Source organism: Plectropomus leopardus, chromosome 4, assembly GCF_026936395.1.
Source record: "Plectropomus leopardus strain MGB_pleo_1.0 chromosome 4, ASM2693639v1, whole genome shotgun sequence".
NCBI classification, from domain to species: Eukaryota; Metazoa; Chordata; class Actinopteri; order Perciformes; family Serranidae; genus Plectropomus; species Plectropomus leopardus.
This window is the reverse complement of record NC_142179.1, coordinates 34,154,430-34,169,722: the sequence shown is the minus strand read 5'-3', so window position 1 is coordinate 34,169,722 and position 15,293 is coordinate 34,154,430. Positions and strand designations below refer to the sequence as shown.

Here is a 15,293-nt window from a genome sequence, read left to right as displayed (position 1 = left end):
TTAATATGTGAATTTATTAAAAAGTTTCATTGGCCAAATATTGACTTTAGCCCGCCATGTTTATGCATTCATGACGTCAAGACGGCAATTTATGTTATAAAATAACACTGTTATCAATGTAAGTATACCCGCCTGGCAGCTTTAGAGTTAAGTTTGCTTGCTTTCTACAGCTAATAGATGCATATACTAAAATATACAGCTATTAAAAGTAAATGATAGCTACTAGGAAGAAAATCACGAAATATATCTTTTTTCCGTCAATTGTTGACACTGTTTCTATGATTTCCGCCCTTTCTGTTGCCCTGAAACGTCACGACTCGGCAATTATGACTTTGGAGGGCTGTTCATGTGCTCATAACTTGTAAATATAATATCTCCAAGGAGCACGTGAGGGCAGCATAATGCTATGAGCACTAAAGTAGTAACCGTAACGTAGCGTCAGCTCCCTCAGCGGTCACACTCCCAGCATATCAGAGCAAAGAATACTGCTCATTTTCAGGTTGAAACCAATTTTTTGTCAACTTATCCTTAAAATATGAAAATAAATACAGAAGAGACTTGATGATCACTAAAATTAGGTATTGTTATCAGTAATTGGCCAAATGGGTTGTTTTTATATCAGCAGATCAGATAAATCACTAAAAAGTCTAATATCCAAAGACACTAAGAAATTAGTAAAAAGTTAGGAAAAAGAAAGATAAAAAGGGGCCCAAAATGTGCTAAAAAAAAAAAAAAGTCTAACATAATTAATTAAAACTAATATAATTACATTGGTTAAACTATTTGTCTGTGGCAGCATCGTGAGGGTTGCCCAATTTTTCATCCATATCATTTCATCATTTCCTAACAAATCTCCTTTATTTAGCTCAATTAAAAAACAACACAAGTTATATGACTGTGACATTTCTCGTGTGAATTCTAATACTTTAGTACTGTTTTGTTGCTCTCACCACTTTTACTGTATTGTTTATTGTCCCCTTTAGATTGAGCAGAGACCCTCTAGAAAAGAACGACTCCGCCCCTGTGCTCCCTACTGACTTTAACATTGGATGCTGTTGTAGATGTTAGAAGGAGGATTAGGGCCATGTTAATGACAAAAAAATGTTAGATTTTGTATTACAGCTTTGTTATCAGTTTTGACTATAATCTCTTAAAATTACAACTATTTTTTTCGTACAACTACGACTTTATTCTCATAAAATTACAACTTTTTTTTCTCATAAAAGGACAACTTTATTCTTGTAATGTTTCAACTTTAATCTGGAAGTTTCAAAACATTTTTTTTTCCCTCAATGTGGCCCTAAAACTCCATCGTAAGATGTGCATCTTTAAGGCAGCGAAATGTAAAAGTATTCCTTTTTTTTTCTTTTGCAAGCAGTTAAAGTCACTTTTTGTGCAGCTGTGAGAAGCCTCAGCATCCTCCCCCAGTAATTTATTAGGGGTGCATGTGTGTGCGTGTGTGTGTAGTGTGCTGTAAAACATGTTAAACTATCCTTGAATTTCCCTTGAATGTTCAACACACCAAAGTACTCAGGAGGCTTTTTTTTCCTGCATGGAGGATTATTAGATGTAAATCTCTCCAGCACTCCGGCATTGTACAGTAAAATTGTTTCGGACAGGTGACTTCCTCCAACACAGACGACACAGACAATCATAAGCTGCAACGCCGCCGAAGCGAGCGAGGCTGTTTATCACGAAGAGGGAATTAACTTCAAAGGGATTTGAAAATGTCCATGTGGAATGTAGGCTCCGGGATGAATTATGCATGAAAAATGCTTCACTAGAGTAATGTGCTGACACAATTTGTCACACGCCACAGGAATACATAAGTTGCAGAGTAGCCACGTTGGAGGATGTGATGCTGTGAGGTGGTTTGGTTTCTCTGGGCCGGTGGAGGTCGAGCAGCTGTGTAACCTACACCGACCACATGGTGAATTACTTATGAGACCCCTCTCTGGCTTAAGAGGAAGCTGGCAGCCTTGATACACAGTAGCTTTAAAATTTTTTACTCTTGACTTTAAATCTGCGTGTGTGTGTGAGGAGCAGTAGGATTTGAAGGCTGGGCTTGGGGCCATGTATCATCCCCAAGCGTCTTTAAAAGCCTGTCCTGCTGTCAGTTTGGGGAGGATGCACATTTGAGCGCTGACATTTTGATGGAGAGGAAGGCGAGAAGCAGCAAGGATTTCAAGATAGTCGGTCAAAAGTGTGAGTTCAGCAGCCGAAGATACACTTCCCCCTCGCACCGTGAAGGCCCTGAGACGTTTTTTTTTTTTCAGAGCCCTCACTTGACTGATTAATCTATTCAAAGTGCTCATCAGTAAAAAATAAGACGCCACGCTGTGCCGGAGAGGACTTTATTAACTAACCAATTAAATGTGCCTCCAACAGAAACAGGTCCTTTAGGTTGTGTGTTCTTACTCTTTAATATGACCCACAGGAGTGTCTCTGAAATTACTGCCCCTTCAGGTGAACGACAGAAAAGCTCATTTTTAAGTGTTAATAGCTGCAGTTTTAAATGTGGTTAATGTTTTAAAATAGTCGCAGTGGCGTCAGAACTATGTGGTTAGGTTTAGAGAAAAGATGACGGTTTGGCTTAGGATATTAAAGGTGGTTACCACGGGCGTCGCCAGGAATTCTGGGCCCCATGAAAACATATCTCAATGGGCCCCATCACCATGGCTCAAGCCAACCCTGCACAATTGTTATAACCACACCACATTATCCAATGACCCATTAAAAGCAAGAAATAACTATAACTTTGTTTTACACCCCTGAAAGTTGTGGATAAATAATCACAAGAGTTAATCTAATATTTCTTCAGCAAGATCTGATTTTTGTTTTTTTTTTACAAACACAGAGACACATTTTAACATCACATCTCTGCTGTCAGTTTGGAGTAGACAATTGACAACCACTAGAGGCCTGTATGTTTACCTGAACTCAAAATACAAAAAAAAAAATCCCAAATTTCACAGCCTTTACATAGCAATAATGAGCATATGCTTTTTACCTGCCTACCATGCACAATATTGCCCTTCAGGCTGCCCACCTCTTTAAACAAGATTATTTAAAGCCAAGTGACTTGTTGAATAACAAGGGCTTACTTAGTATAATCTAACCCCTCAAAGTGAAAAAACTCCAAAAACTACAGTTTACTTTCTATCAGATTCAGCCACACTTGATGCTATGACCCTAAAATAGGAATTATTCCCCTCAGTTCTTAGTTTACCTCTTTAACACTAAAGGAGATAATCTTATTTGAAATTAAATATGCCGAGTTTGTAGGGCATTAGCACGCTAGCTTTTAAAGCTAAGTCAGTTATATCATATGAATCAAGAGATTGTAATGAATCCGTTGATATCAAATGTGTTAAGCTAGCCCACTAATAAATTAGCTAAATATCGCTCCAAAGTTGACTGACTTTACGGCGAGGTAATATTTCTAAATATAATGTCATATGAGATTGTGCCTATGATGCTGAGTCATTTATGGATATAATAAACGTTTATATTAAATGCAAATATAATCCAAGCTAGACTCCTGCTGGCTGACTGCCTTGAATCTAAATTGCTGGTATTAGCTTAAACCAGAGCCCTTTAAGAGAAAATGTTCCAATGCAGTTTTTGAAAATGATAACCTCACATATTTTTTTGTAGTTCTAATCTGTGGTGAGTGTAAAACTGCTTCTGCTGGCATTACTCAACCACATTTTCCTCATCTGTGCGTCTGCGTGCCTTTCTCTACACACCTGGATTGTCCCCGTGCAGCACAGCAAAGCATGGTGGAGACTATCTGAGAGGACACCACAAAAGAAGGACATATACCAACTGCTTGATGTTCTATTTATGTTTCCGAGTTTATTAGATATTAATTAAATTAATTAATTGCGGTAAGTCAGTAGAAAGACAAAGGTAAATAAGATACAAGTTTATATATAAGCAATAAACAGCAACCTGCTTCTTTACCATAGTAAGTCTAAAATATGTCAGCATAACCATATATGTCATATCCACATCACTCATATTTATACTATGTAATTATACATTTTACATGTAAAAGTACTATACATATACAGTATATATATGTGTGTGTGTAAAGATTTTATATATATTGTATTTTTAAAATATATTTTATTTTATGTATTTTAATCATATTTAACCATTATTTAGCAGTCAGTTTTTTTCTGTTGCCTCTGACTCTTGAGCTGCTGAAATGTGTGAATCTCTCGAGTGTGACATTAATCAGTCTAATCTAACCCTGGCTGTTAACATTAATCTTCAAATATAAGCACGTTTTACTTTAAAAAACAATATAATAATGAAACTACATACAATGCGCTCCGTGTATATTGTAAATGAATGCGGTTATTGACTGCTGTTTAGCAAAAATCTGAGTTTTGTCTCTATGTCTCATATAATGTATTCAAATGGCCCGCCAGACACTTCCAGGAACTATTCGAAGCCTCCGTGAGTCACGTGACACCCGAGCATTTTGAATTTCCGTTGTCATTATTCTGTTTGTTACTTGGCCTACCTTTCTTTTGAAAGAAAGTCTTTAAAAGTTCTTTTCCCTCAGCTTACTTCCTTTGTTTCTCTTTTCCTTCTTTCTTTTTTTGATACCCTGGCTTCGTATTTTGGGGGGAGACATGATGCTGCAACCTGCAACATCACTCACTCTCACACTTGACGGACTGCTGACAGATCAATCCAGTCGACCGGCGCAGGACGGACTTAACCATTTAGCGCATTTAGTGAGAGGGTTAGGGTTAGGGTTTTTTCCAGAAAGGAATTCTGAATGTTTGTTTTTTTTTATTCAGACAATTTTAGTTGTTGAGACAATTAAGCGAACAAAACAATCTGAGAGTCAGGATCCGGGAGCATACAGGAACTCGATGATGATTATATGTGATATTTTCAGCCAACAGGGACGAAAACACTGATTGCCTAGTGATCAAACCTCTGACTTGCTGTTGACCAGGTGGCCTCGCTGGCCGCAGGCTGTGTTAACCACACAAACAAGAGGAACGTAAGCACGGGTCTCAAAGGTGCTCTGTAATCCAGCTGCGGGCTGTGAGATGTCTCACTGGTGTAATGAGCTACTAAATTGGACAAATTGAATTCTGCTCCTGAGACCTTCACACTGAAGCACACTGTTTTAACTGCCAGCTGCATCATCTCAAATTAAATATGGCTTTATGTACGAAGAATTGAGGTAACGTAATGATGCCTTGAAGGAGAAAAATGCACTCTCTGAATGAGTTCATTGTGCTGTATGTTTCATATGGGAGATCATGAAAAGAGGAGATTCCACCTAATCCTGTGGGCACTGTAATTACGACAGGTTTAACAGCAATGCAGAGCTTAGATTGAGTGTTCTAAATATGAATGACACCAGTTGTGTAAAGCACCTCGAATTAAAACAGAATACAAAATCCACTACTGGTATTCTCCAAATTTGCATTTTTCCCCATTTAAGAGTTTTTCCCCCTGAGGTCTTGAGGTTGTTTTCTGCTATTTGTGCCCTGGGGATGTTTTCTTCCAACAGCATTTTTTTTAATATCACACCAGCAACACTCTCTATTATGATGAAAGAGGAGAGAGAAATATGTCTTAGACTTGTGTTGTTATGCAATAGTATCATAAGAATCCATTGAACCTCTTCCATCATGGTATTGTTATAAGTGAGGTCTATACATAAATCATTAAGATTATACATATGAGTAGGTATACGCCTGTATATTCGTGTTTTTAAGATAAAATTTTTCAAGAACTTCCAGGAAAAAAGAATTTTGTGTGTGTGTGTGTGTGTGTGTGTGTGTGTGTGTGTGTGTTGAAAGACATTCGACAGGTTAACTCTGTGATTGCAAGGAGACAAAGGATTGAAATTAGACAAAGAATGCCAAATTATAACCTTGATAAGTTGATAAGAGAAGTATTTTAACAAACAGATACATGGTAAGGTATAGAAAAAAAACCTTATCCACACAGAAAGCGAACACAGAGCTTTCACATGAAAGTCAGTTGTTTATGGGACCATCTACTTCCCCTCCTGCCCACCCTATAGTTAGTTAGTTAGTTTTAATTTCTGTCATGCCATTTCTGGTCCATCCCACAAGGGATTACAAGACACCATCACAATACAAAGCATGTGTCATCTTCCGGTTTTACACATATCAGCAAAAAGAAAAAGTAGGTACATAAAACAAATTAAGTTACAAAATAATATAAAACCAGCATTCTTGCAAAAAATTAATTGTACAGTGAAAAATAATTTTCACACGTGCAGTTTATCTTGATAGGAGCTTGTTTTCTCATCTTCCATGCTTCCTTCAGATAACTAATCTAAATGTTTGAAAGTCTCTATGCATCATCCAAAAATACTAAATCAGTGTCTGTTTTTATGTTACTAAACAAAAGTTTGTGCAGTTCCACATAAAAAGGGCAGCAGAAAACAGAATGAAACTCATTTTCTATATCAGCCAAACAACACCCATGACAAATTTGCATTTCTTCTTCTAAATTCATATACCGTCCAGTGTCAAACATTAGTGGTAAAATACCAGATCTCAGCTGAATACATGGGGATTTTTGCTTTATACTTAAATTATGTAAAACATAATTCTCAGTACCATATACATACGTTGTCATCCTAAATGTTTGCAGTTTTGGTTTAGTCTGTATTTGCGCTCCTTATATTACATCATCACTGGCACTGTTTCAGTCTGTTGCCATTCTTTTGTGTTTCATGTGAGAGGTTTTGTCTGACAGCCTCCTCCTAGCAGGCATACAATAACAACGCCACCGGTTCTGTCCAGCCGCGCTCTCATCTGACGCCCTCCAGTCGCGTTCCGGGTGGACACAGAAGGCAGCTTTTGGCGAAATGCTGGAATGTCCACTGAAAGCAATGACCGAGCGGACATATTTGATGAGTTCGAAGTGAGAACGGGCTGGAAAATGTTCCTCACTTCAACAAAGGAAAAGTTCTGTAGGGCTCAGGACTTAAAGTTCCTTCAGAAACTTGGCTGGGGTTTGATATCTGTCAGCTGTAATGGAGACAGAGAGAAGGCTGATGGAAACAGTGTAGAGGGCTGTGTAACCTGACAGCTTTGTCAGGCGCCCAACACTGTGCTCCTCAGAGCAACTTATCACTGAACTGACACTCCAGCACCTGCTTTTTGTTTCCTTTGATAGTTTGACTATGAGATTTTTATTTAACAGGCATGAGGTGCCAAAAAAATCTGGTTTCCTCTGTGACAAAACAGCTGCCATGGCTTAATTTATTGGAAAGTCATGCATATGTCGGTGATGGAGAAGCTAATAAATCTAGAAAACATAAAGATGAAAGCAAAGTTTGCATCCAGCTTTATTAACTTTATTCTGCACAACTTCCTGTTTTAAATGCAGAAATAAAAGTCAATAAAATCGGATTAAAAGCCATTTATTTTGCTTTATGCCCTCATGCTCAGAGGCATATGAATGATTTGTTAAGTCTCTGCTTCTTAACACCTACATTTTTGCGTCAGTATTCCAAATCCCTGGTGTCGTTCCTAAAGGTTAGAGTCAGAAAATGTAGCAGCTGAAGGAGATTCAGTGCAGTAAATCAAAGCATTTTGTGTGTGTAGGTTTACGTCGCATTGTATATTCTGCTGCATCGCTGCGTTCCGCTACATTAAGCTCTCCAGTAAAATAAGCGTGACAGCTTGTTGTGTCGTAGCTGTTTTGTCCTCGCGGGATACACACAGCAGGATGTCCCTCTTACAGAGCAGACTGTGATTAGTTCACCTGAAGACAACATGCAATTCCCACAGCACACACACACACACACACACACACACACACACACACACACACACACATACACACACACACAGAGGAAACTACATTGATTATGTGCAGTAAAAATAAAGCAACAAAAACAATGCTGCGACTGTCAGTGTGTCATGTAGTCGCCCCTGGTTACATTGTCGCTGTGTATCCCCACTGGAACACGCTGCAGGTTTCCTCGAGATTTATTTCCATCTGTGCTATTAAACCACAGCAGCACTGGGGACACTGTTTATACTGTCTGTGAGACAGACAGCCATTGGCTCGTCCTGACACAGTCCTCAGTGGGTTGAGTGATTGAGACTGCGAGTAAATCAGGTCTGCTGGCTGAGGACAGATGAGGACAGCAATTGAGTGATGATAAATAGATAAAATGAGGCCTTGTGTTGGTCCAGGCAGCTGGACCGATGCATGAAAGACTTCCAATCACCTATTCAGTTACACAACAACAGGAATGAGAGGCTATATGTCTTCAGCTTGTCCATCTGTGCATCCATACGTCCCCTTCTTGTGAATCTCAAGAACGCCTTGAAGAAATTTCTTAATTTGGCACAAATTCTTTAACAATAACAAGAGTTGTTATAGAGTTCATTCATTGATTTATGTTTTAAATACTTAATTTATTTATTCATTTTGGGTTCTACTATGGTTAGAGTAGATGGATAATAAGGGGTGTTTGGTGTTTACTTGCTTAATTTAATCAAAATCAATCTCAATATCTAATCCTGTTTACTAAACATATCTGTCGAAACTCAGAGGCCGATATGAAGATATGAACATGTACAGGGAAGTGATTATGCAGAACTTGTACACAGGCCAGGAGATGTACTGGTAACTAATGTAAGTGTATAGAGGTACAAGAAACGATCTTTGCAGTTTGTGACTTTTTTTCCTGCCAGATTTTATTTCCAACTTAACCCAGAGGTGAACTGTTTTTTCTCTTTCTTTTTTTTGTATTTGTTTGTTTCTTTATTTTCTTTAAAAATCAAACAAAAACATACTGTTTGTGTCACTGTTGCCTGTATGAATATTTTTTCAACATATACTTCTAATTTATTTGGATTTTATTTTATCTCTTTCCCACTTTAAAGTCCAGGTAAAGTGATAATTAAAATGTGTTCTGAGTTTGTCACATCACAGAAAGATGTGTTATTAAACATCTGACCAAATTTGAATGACCAAAAAAAATTGCCAGTTATGTAAAAGAAGATCTCACATCATGAAAAAATGCACAGTATTCTCTGGTCTGAAACACTGGGGGCGTGTCCGCCGAAGGAGCGAAGGCCACGCCCAATCGCAGGATTATGCTTATGATGCTTCTTGTTTTTAACACTGCTACATTGTCAGGGGCGGTTTCACCCCTCCCAGGACATATACTGCACCATTGTTCTTCATACAGATGACTTCTATTTACATTCTGTCATTCGTCACCGTCGAACTACAACACACACACATAAATACAAAATACATAAATACAAAATTATACAAAAGAATACCAAAGTAAATGTACAAAATGTAATTGCTTGCTAGCAGTGTTGCTAGCAACATTACCTCACTGGCTGCATACTATCCACAAGGGAAATGAGTCCACAAAATGAGTCCAGAAAATCAGTCTTTTAGTCAAAAGTGACAATATCAGACATGAAACTTAAAACTTAGTCTCCAAATGAACATTTTAAGATCACTTGAACTTAGATAAGAGACATAACTTGGATGACAACAGCTTATTAGCTAGCTCAGCTCTGCCTTTTTTGGCAACGTCAGCGAGTTGACACCTGTCCGTCTGCATCAAAACATGTAAAAAACACACACTGAACACACGTGAACAGGAAGTGTAGAATCAAAATATGTCCCAGTGCAACAATGAAATTACAATAAGGAATGTCCCATATACTATCAAATTACAATTCAGAAAATAAACTCTGTCAGTTCGACTAATTAGGCTTGCCCAATAATAAAATGATAACAAAATTATGACAAATAATATTTTGGCAGTTAAAGGAGGGTTTATGCTGAGTATAGCTCAATTGCATCATTGAGCTATGGTTTTAGGCCCGCCCAAAAAATTAAAAACAGAAAAAACAGTCAACCATCTAACTCCACAATTCGGTACTATATAGTAAAGGGTCTTTGTAGCATGTTTTCAGCAATCAGTTTCCAACATCTAGAATGTGTTTTGAAACAAATCTCTACCCGGACTTTATCTCTGAATATGAGACTTGCAGTGTGTCACTGATAAATCTAACCCTTTCCTCTGTCTGTGTTTCTCCAACAGTCTGAAGAATCAGATATGTGTCCAGTGAGCGTGGGCCCCAAGATGAAAAAAAAAACAACTACTGGATTGATGTCAGACAAGCTGTGGTCAGCTTGCCCTGCTTTTTCTGCCTCTGCCCCGCTTCTTGCTCTCCTCCACATCATTACAATTTCTCTCTCTCTCTCTCTCTGTTCTGTCTTTCAGTCTGTCTGTTTCAACCGCCCTGACGAGGAGGAGAATGAAGAGATTTTTTGTAACACTTTAGCACTGCATCAACTCTCTCACCTGTCGGTACAGTTTAAACAGTTTCTCAGCCATGCTGGCCACTCTTTATTCATTGACCTTTGACATTCCACTGCAGCTGTGTCTTTCATCCACTGAGAGTGTTGACGTGGATCTGATACACAGCGGCCTTTCTAAAACTGCATGGACAAATATTACACTTTGTTTTCCACACCAAGTACTGTACGTGTAATTTTGACTTGAGAATACGGGGGTTGTTTTTAACTCTTTTTGCTTTTACTTGAATGAAACAAAGCATATTTATTTAAAGGAAATTAAAAGTTATTAAAAGGAAAAGATTCACATTCTTGAGCATTGTGGGATTTAACTATGAGTCAGTCATTCTCTTTGCCCTCAGATTCAGTATGGCACACACAGTGCAACTCAACTATAACGCTTTTATTGCATACTGCTTGCAGTGGAGCTAAATCCCCTTGTGTCTTATAGGGGTTGATGGCAATAATGACACCGGCGGGACTTTTATCTTGCGTTGTAATGGTATAATCTAATATGGGCTTGACTTCTGTCTGTGACTCTGATAGAATTAATAAGACTTGTCTGCATTTACACAGGAACAGAAGATGACTTGAAGCTTTTAAAAGATATTATCACATGATCCCATTTATTTTTGTAGATTTAGCATACATTCCTATACATAATAACTCTCTAAGTTATTGCTGTGATATGGTGAGGCAAGAAACACAAGCAGTTCTCACCCTTACTGTTACCTCCAAGTAAAGTGGTTCAGATAATCGGCTCAAGTGATGGCGTGTTAACAACCTGACAGATCATCTGAACCATAAAAAAATGTTGGCATTTCTGCAAACCATGAATAAGTCATGTGCACATTGTGTAGTGAACATGTTGAAAGTTTATGTTTCATTAGTTCTGTGGATAACATGTAGTTCGTGTTTTCGGGGGAAAATCTCCGCTGGAAAAGCAGCTCTGTCTTTGTAAAATATTTTCTTTTTGTGGCGCTATACCCACTGGAGACAGTGAAAGTCCGCCACAAAGTACTCATGTTAGCTGCCTGAAACACGGGTTGCTTCAAAACACCTACGTTAGCCACAGAAAACACAGAAATGGGTTACAACAAAACACCCATAAGCCGCTGGAAATACAGCAACAGGTCTCTACAAAACACCCATGTTAGCCGCAGGAAACACAACACCTATGCTAGCAGCTGGAAACACAGCAACAGGATGCCGATTACAAAATCAGCTTATAAACTACTTCACTTTAGAAACGCTCATATAATACATATGAAAAGTGCAAATGTGACCAATTCTTGGTTTGCAGAAAGATAAAATCCCAACATTTTCATCTGGTGACTGGGTTAACTGTGCCAATCATGTTTCTTGCCCCAATCAGCTGCAGCAACTGCACTGACCGCCCAGATCTCAGAAATGACTTTGACGAGGACAAACAAAAAATATAGCCAGCCCAAAGCTACAAAAATGAGACTCTAGTTGAGGTAAACCAAAACAATAACAACAATAAAATTAGTTCTCCTAATTCAAACAGATACTAGAAGACGTGATCTCTTTCACAAATTAAAACGTTTCTTTTGCTGTGTAATGCAGCAGATACAGCCTACTGTATGTGGTCGGTGTTATAGGCTTAGAAATATTTCCTCTGGTTAAGATGCTTTCATTTCAGTATGGTCTTCATCTCAGGGAGGTGTAACTGGTTGCTTTAGTGAAATTTAACACTGCTGTTAGGAGTTGAACATGTACTGAGTCCGTTCCAGAGTCTTGTAGAATGTGTTGGTGGATAAGGTAAAATGGACTGAGCCATAATTGTTATGGTTTCAAAAAATGAATATTGATATTGTGGAGTGTTTTAAAGGGTAATTCAGCTTTATATATATACATATATCTTATTCAAAGCTTATGTAGCATTCTTCTTTCTAACATGTCATGTTAAGAAATTAAAGACTTTAAAGCCAGTGTTGTATAAATGACAACTAAGAGGAAAATTAACATTGAGTAATATGTAACTGTTGTGGATCAGATTACTTTGTAATTGCTATCAGTATAAGTGATTTCTTCTACTGTTATTTCCAGTGCTGTGTCAACTGCAGAACTGTGTTTGATCAAAATGTAGCTTTGACTTATGTTGTTAAAGCGCTTTATTTTGCAGAGACCTCAAAGTTTATTGACTGCTGAAATGACTTGAACACGGGGCTGGACATTTGTACCGTGGAGAAAGAGAAGAAAAAAAAAGTCATCACAAAACACCATGGACTGAAAACCGACCGTTGCTGGCTGATGTCAGAGCTGCCAGCCGATGTGAGAAACGCCACCGCCGACAACATTAACAATAATTTATAGAAATGTGTTTTTTAATATTGCAAATAAGATGTGCACGTATGATTTGTTATTGCAAAAAAAAAGAAAGAAAAAAAAGACTTCAATGAAATGCTTTGCTCAGCCCGAGTGATAACATTTCTGTCCAAAGGTTGCTTTGGATCAGTCGTTTCCCCTTCATCACAGGAAGTCCACCTCTCATACACCCTCTAGTCCCCTTGTGCTCTGGGTTATGTGCTCTATTGTGTCTGAGAAAAGATTAAAAGACACTTGCAACTACACAAACTCTGCTCTGTATCATGTTGCTTTTATTTCTTGTTTACAATAATTATAGTCTGTCTGTATAGTGAGTTATTATAATCACTGTAATTAATGTTTTTAACATGTCACCCACCAGCTTTAAGATAGGAAAAGCAAAAAGCAATTTAAAATCACGGCCACCGCCAAGGCAGTGCAGCACCATTCTCTTAATTTGTTGTTTTAATAACATATTTTGTTTTACAATGTTTAATCTATAGTAATCATTTATTTAGTTAATTAGTTAAATTATTCTATAATTGTGTCGTGCAAGTATAGAGTCTTAATGGACTTACAACAGCAAAGTATTGTTGCAGTGTTTCAAGAACACACAGTAACTTCCTTCATATAACATTACGTCGCAAATCAATGACCTTATGTCTTAAGCTGCGTTCACTATCAGTCAGAAAGACGTAGACTGCAAAGCAGATATTTAAGTGGACTAGAGCAGGATGGTTAAAGTAGGTGAGGCTGGCAGAAAATACCATCAACGGTTACTGTAAAAAGTCCATTTTTTTTACAACCAGATGTTGATGTAGCTCCTTCACACAAGGTGAAAACATGGGCAATTGTTGACTATTATTAAAGGTTACTAGAAAAATGACTTATATATATATATATATAAGTATATCATCATGCTTGTTTTGTTTTGCTCTCACGCCATCCCGTTGGATAATCAGTGGGCAAAAGGCATTCAGTTTACTTCCTCCATCTAGAGCATGTTGGAGGCAACATGGAGGAGCCAGATGACAACCCTTTTGGGAGGAGGGGTTAATTACTCTTGTTAGTACACACATGCCAGTAATATATTACATCATAATTGACCGGATTTGTGAGGAGTTGCGCGCTGCCTTCATGCCATCTAAACGTCAGAAAGCCACAATCTCAATTTGACTGTGTTTTATGCTTGCTGTAGTGTCCAGGGCACAACGTTCCACGTCAAAATATGATGCAATTTCTCCTTTTGCATTGAGCTCAAGGGTTTTTCATCTGAGCTTTTGTAAATACAGTCAGCGTCCACTGCTTTCGCTGCGATTTTCAGAATTACAGGGATGACTGTTGGTGAAGGTATGGTCCAAAGGATTTCGGCCATTGGCTTATGAAATAAACTTTTCTTTCCATTTGCATATTATTATATTATATTACTTTATCAGCTAAAGTGAAGCATCCAACTTCAAGTCATAGCTAAGGGCTAGCTGGCTAATCTTAGCTTTTTTGTACTTAATCAGCTGACCATTTATTACTTTTACTATTTGGGGAATTGAAAAATGAATAATTTCATTTAGATTATTCATCCATTGGAATGGATGGAAGGAAAAAGTGCATAAGTATCCTAAGATTTTAAAAAAAAATCTTTATGATTTAAATATAGGATTTTAGAAATATCAGATTTGTCTGCGGTCTGCACATCACCTAAAAATCACACCTTTCCCTCTGCTGCATTAAATTTAACCACTTTTAATAAACATTATTTTCTTCTATATATTTCAATTACTGGCGGTATCAAAGATTTCACTGCTGTATGTCTCAAGAAATTATTGAGAGATTATGTTTTCTTTTTTCCCGACTTTATAATAAAACATGTCAGCGTTAGAAGTGCCAAAAAGTCACAGATTCATATACTACATGTTGATAGTAATTACTCTATTTCTGGGATCAAGAGGTCTAGCTCTGTGTAAAAAACAAAAACAAAAAAAAACAAAAAAACAACTCTTTTGAACAATGGTAAAACACCAATAATAGAAATTAAAATGTATTTAAGTATTTTCTACAGATAATGTCTCTAAAACCCCCAAATTACTCAGATGAGTAATTATCTGTTGCAAACTTCTTAAGGTTATGTTTATGCTAAATTCTCAGAAAAACATCAAGATGATAAAACAATCCTCAGTGTGTTTTTGAACAGTTTGAGACGACCTCTGACAACACATGATGAGGAAAAACATTAAAATACAAACTCAATATACTGTATTTTGACATTTAATCCTTACAACTGTATTTTTTTTTTATGTTTTTTAATGAATGAAGAGAGATCGGGAGGAAACCGGAGCACCCGGAGTAAACCCGAAAAAATAGTCACAAATGAATACAAATTTACAGTGTTTTTTTGGTGAGGGAGAAACCGGAGCACCCGGTGAAAACCCTTGCAAATTGAGTCACAAATTAATGAGTGTGGGCTGAGCCCTGAATGTCCCGAAACCCTAGGAATCTAGAAATTCTCGTGCATATACCCGACCTGCGTGGGGCTGCGGTGACTGGCTGCACAGGGGTGCTACTGCTGGCCTCTGGCATCATGCCACCTTGCATGTGTGGCCCCTGGGCCGAGC

The 15,293-nt window shown here is 37.8% G+C and overlaps 1 protein-coding gene across 1 annotated transcript in view; it reads left to right on the top strand.

The window, feature by feature from the left end:
• The window catches only part of zmat4a (zinc finger, matrin-type 4a), a 165,518-nt gene extending 152,563 nt beyond the window's left edge, over positions 1 to 12,955 (top strand). The window contains exon 7 of the mRNA XM_042488865.2: positions 10,100 to 12,955. Within this exon, the coding sequence (XP_042344799.2) occupies positions 10,100 to 10,127 (28 nt within the window). The 3' untranslated portion in view covers positions 10,128 to 12,955. The remainder of the gene's footprint in view (positions 1 to 10,099) is intronic.
• The last annotated feature ends 2,338 nt before the right edge of the window (positions 12,956 to 15,293 follow it).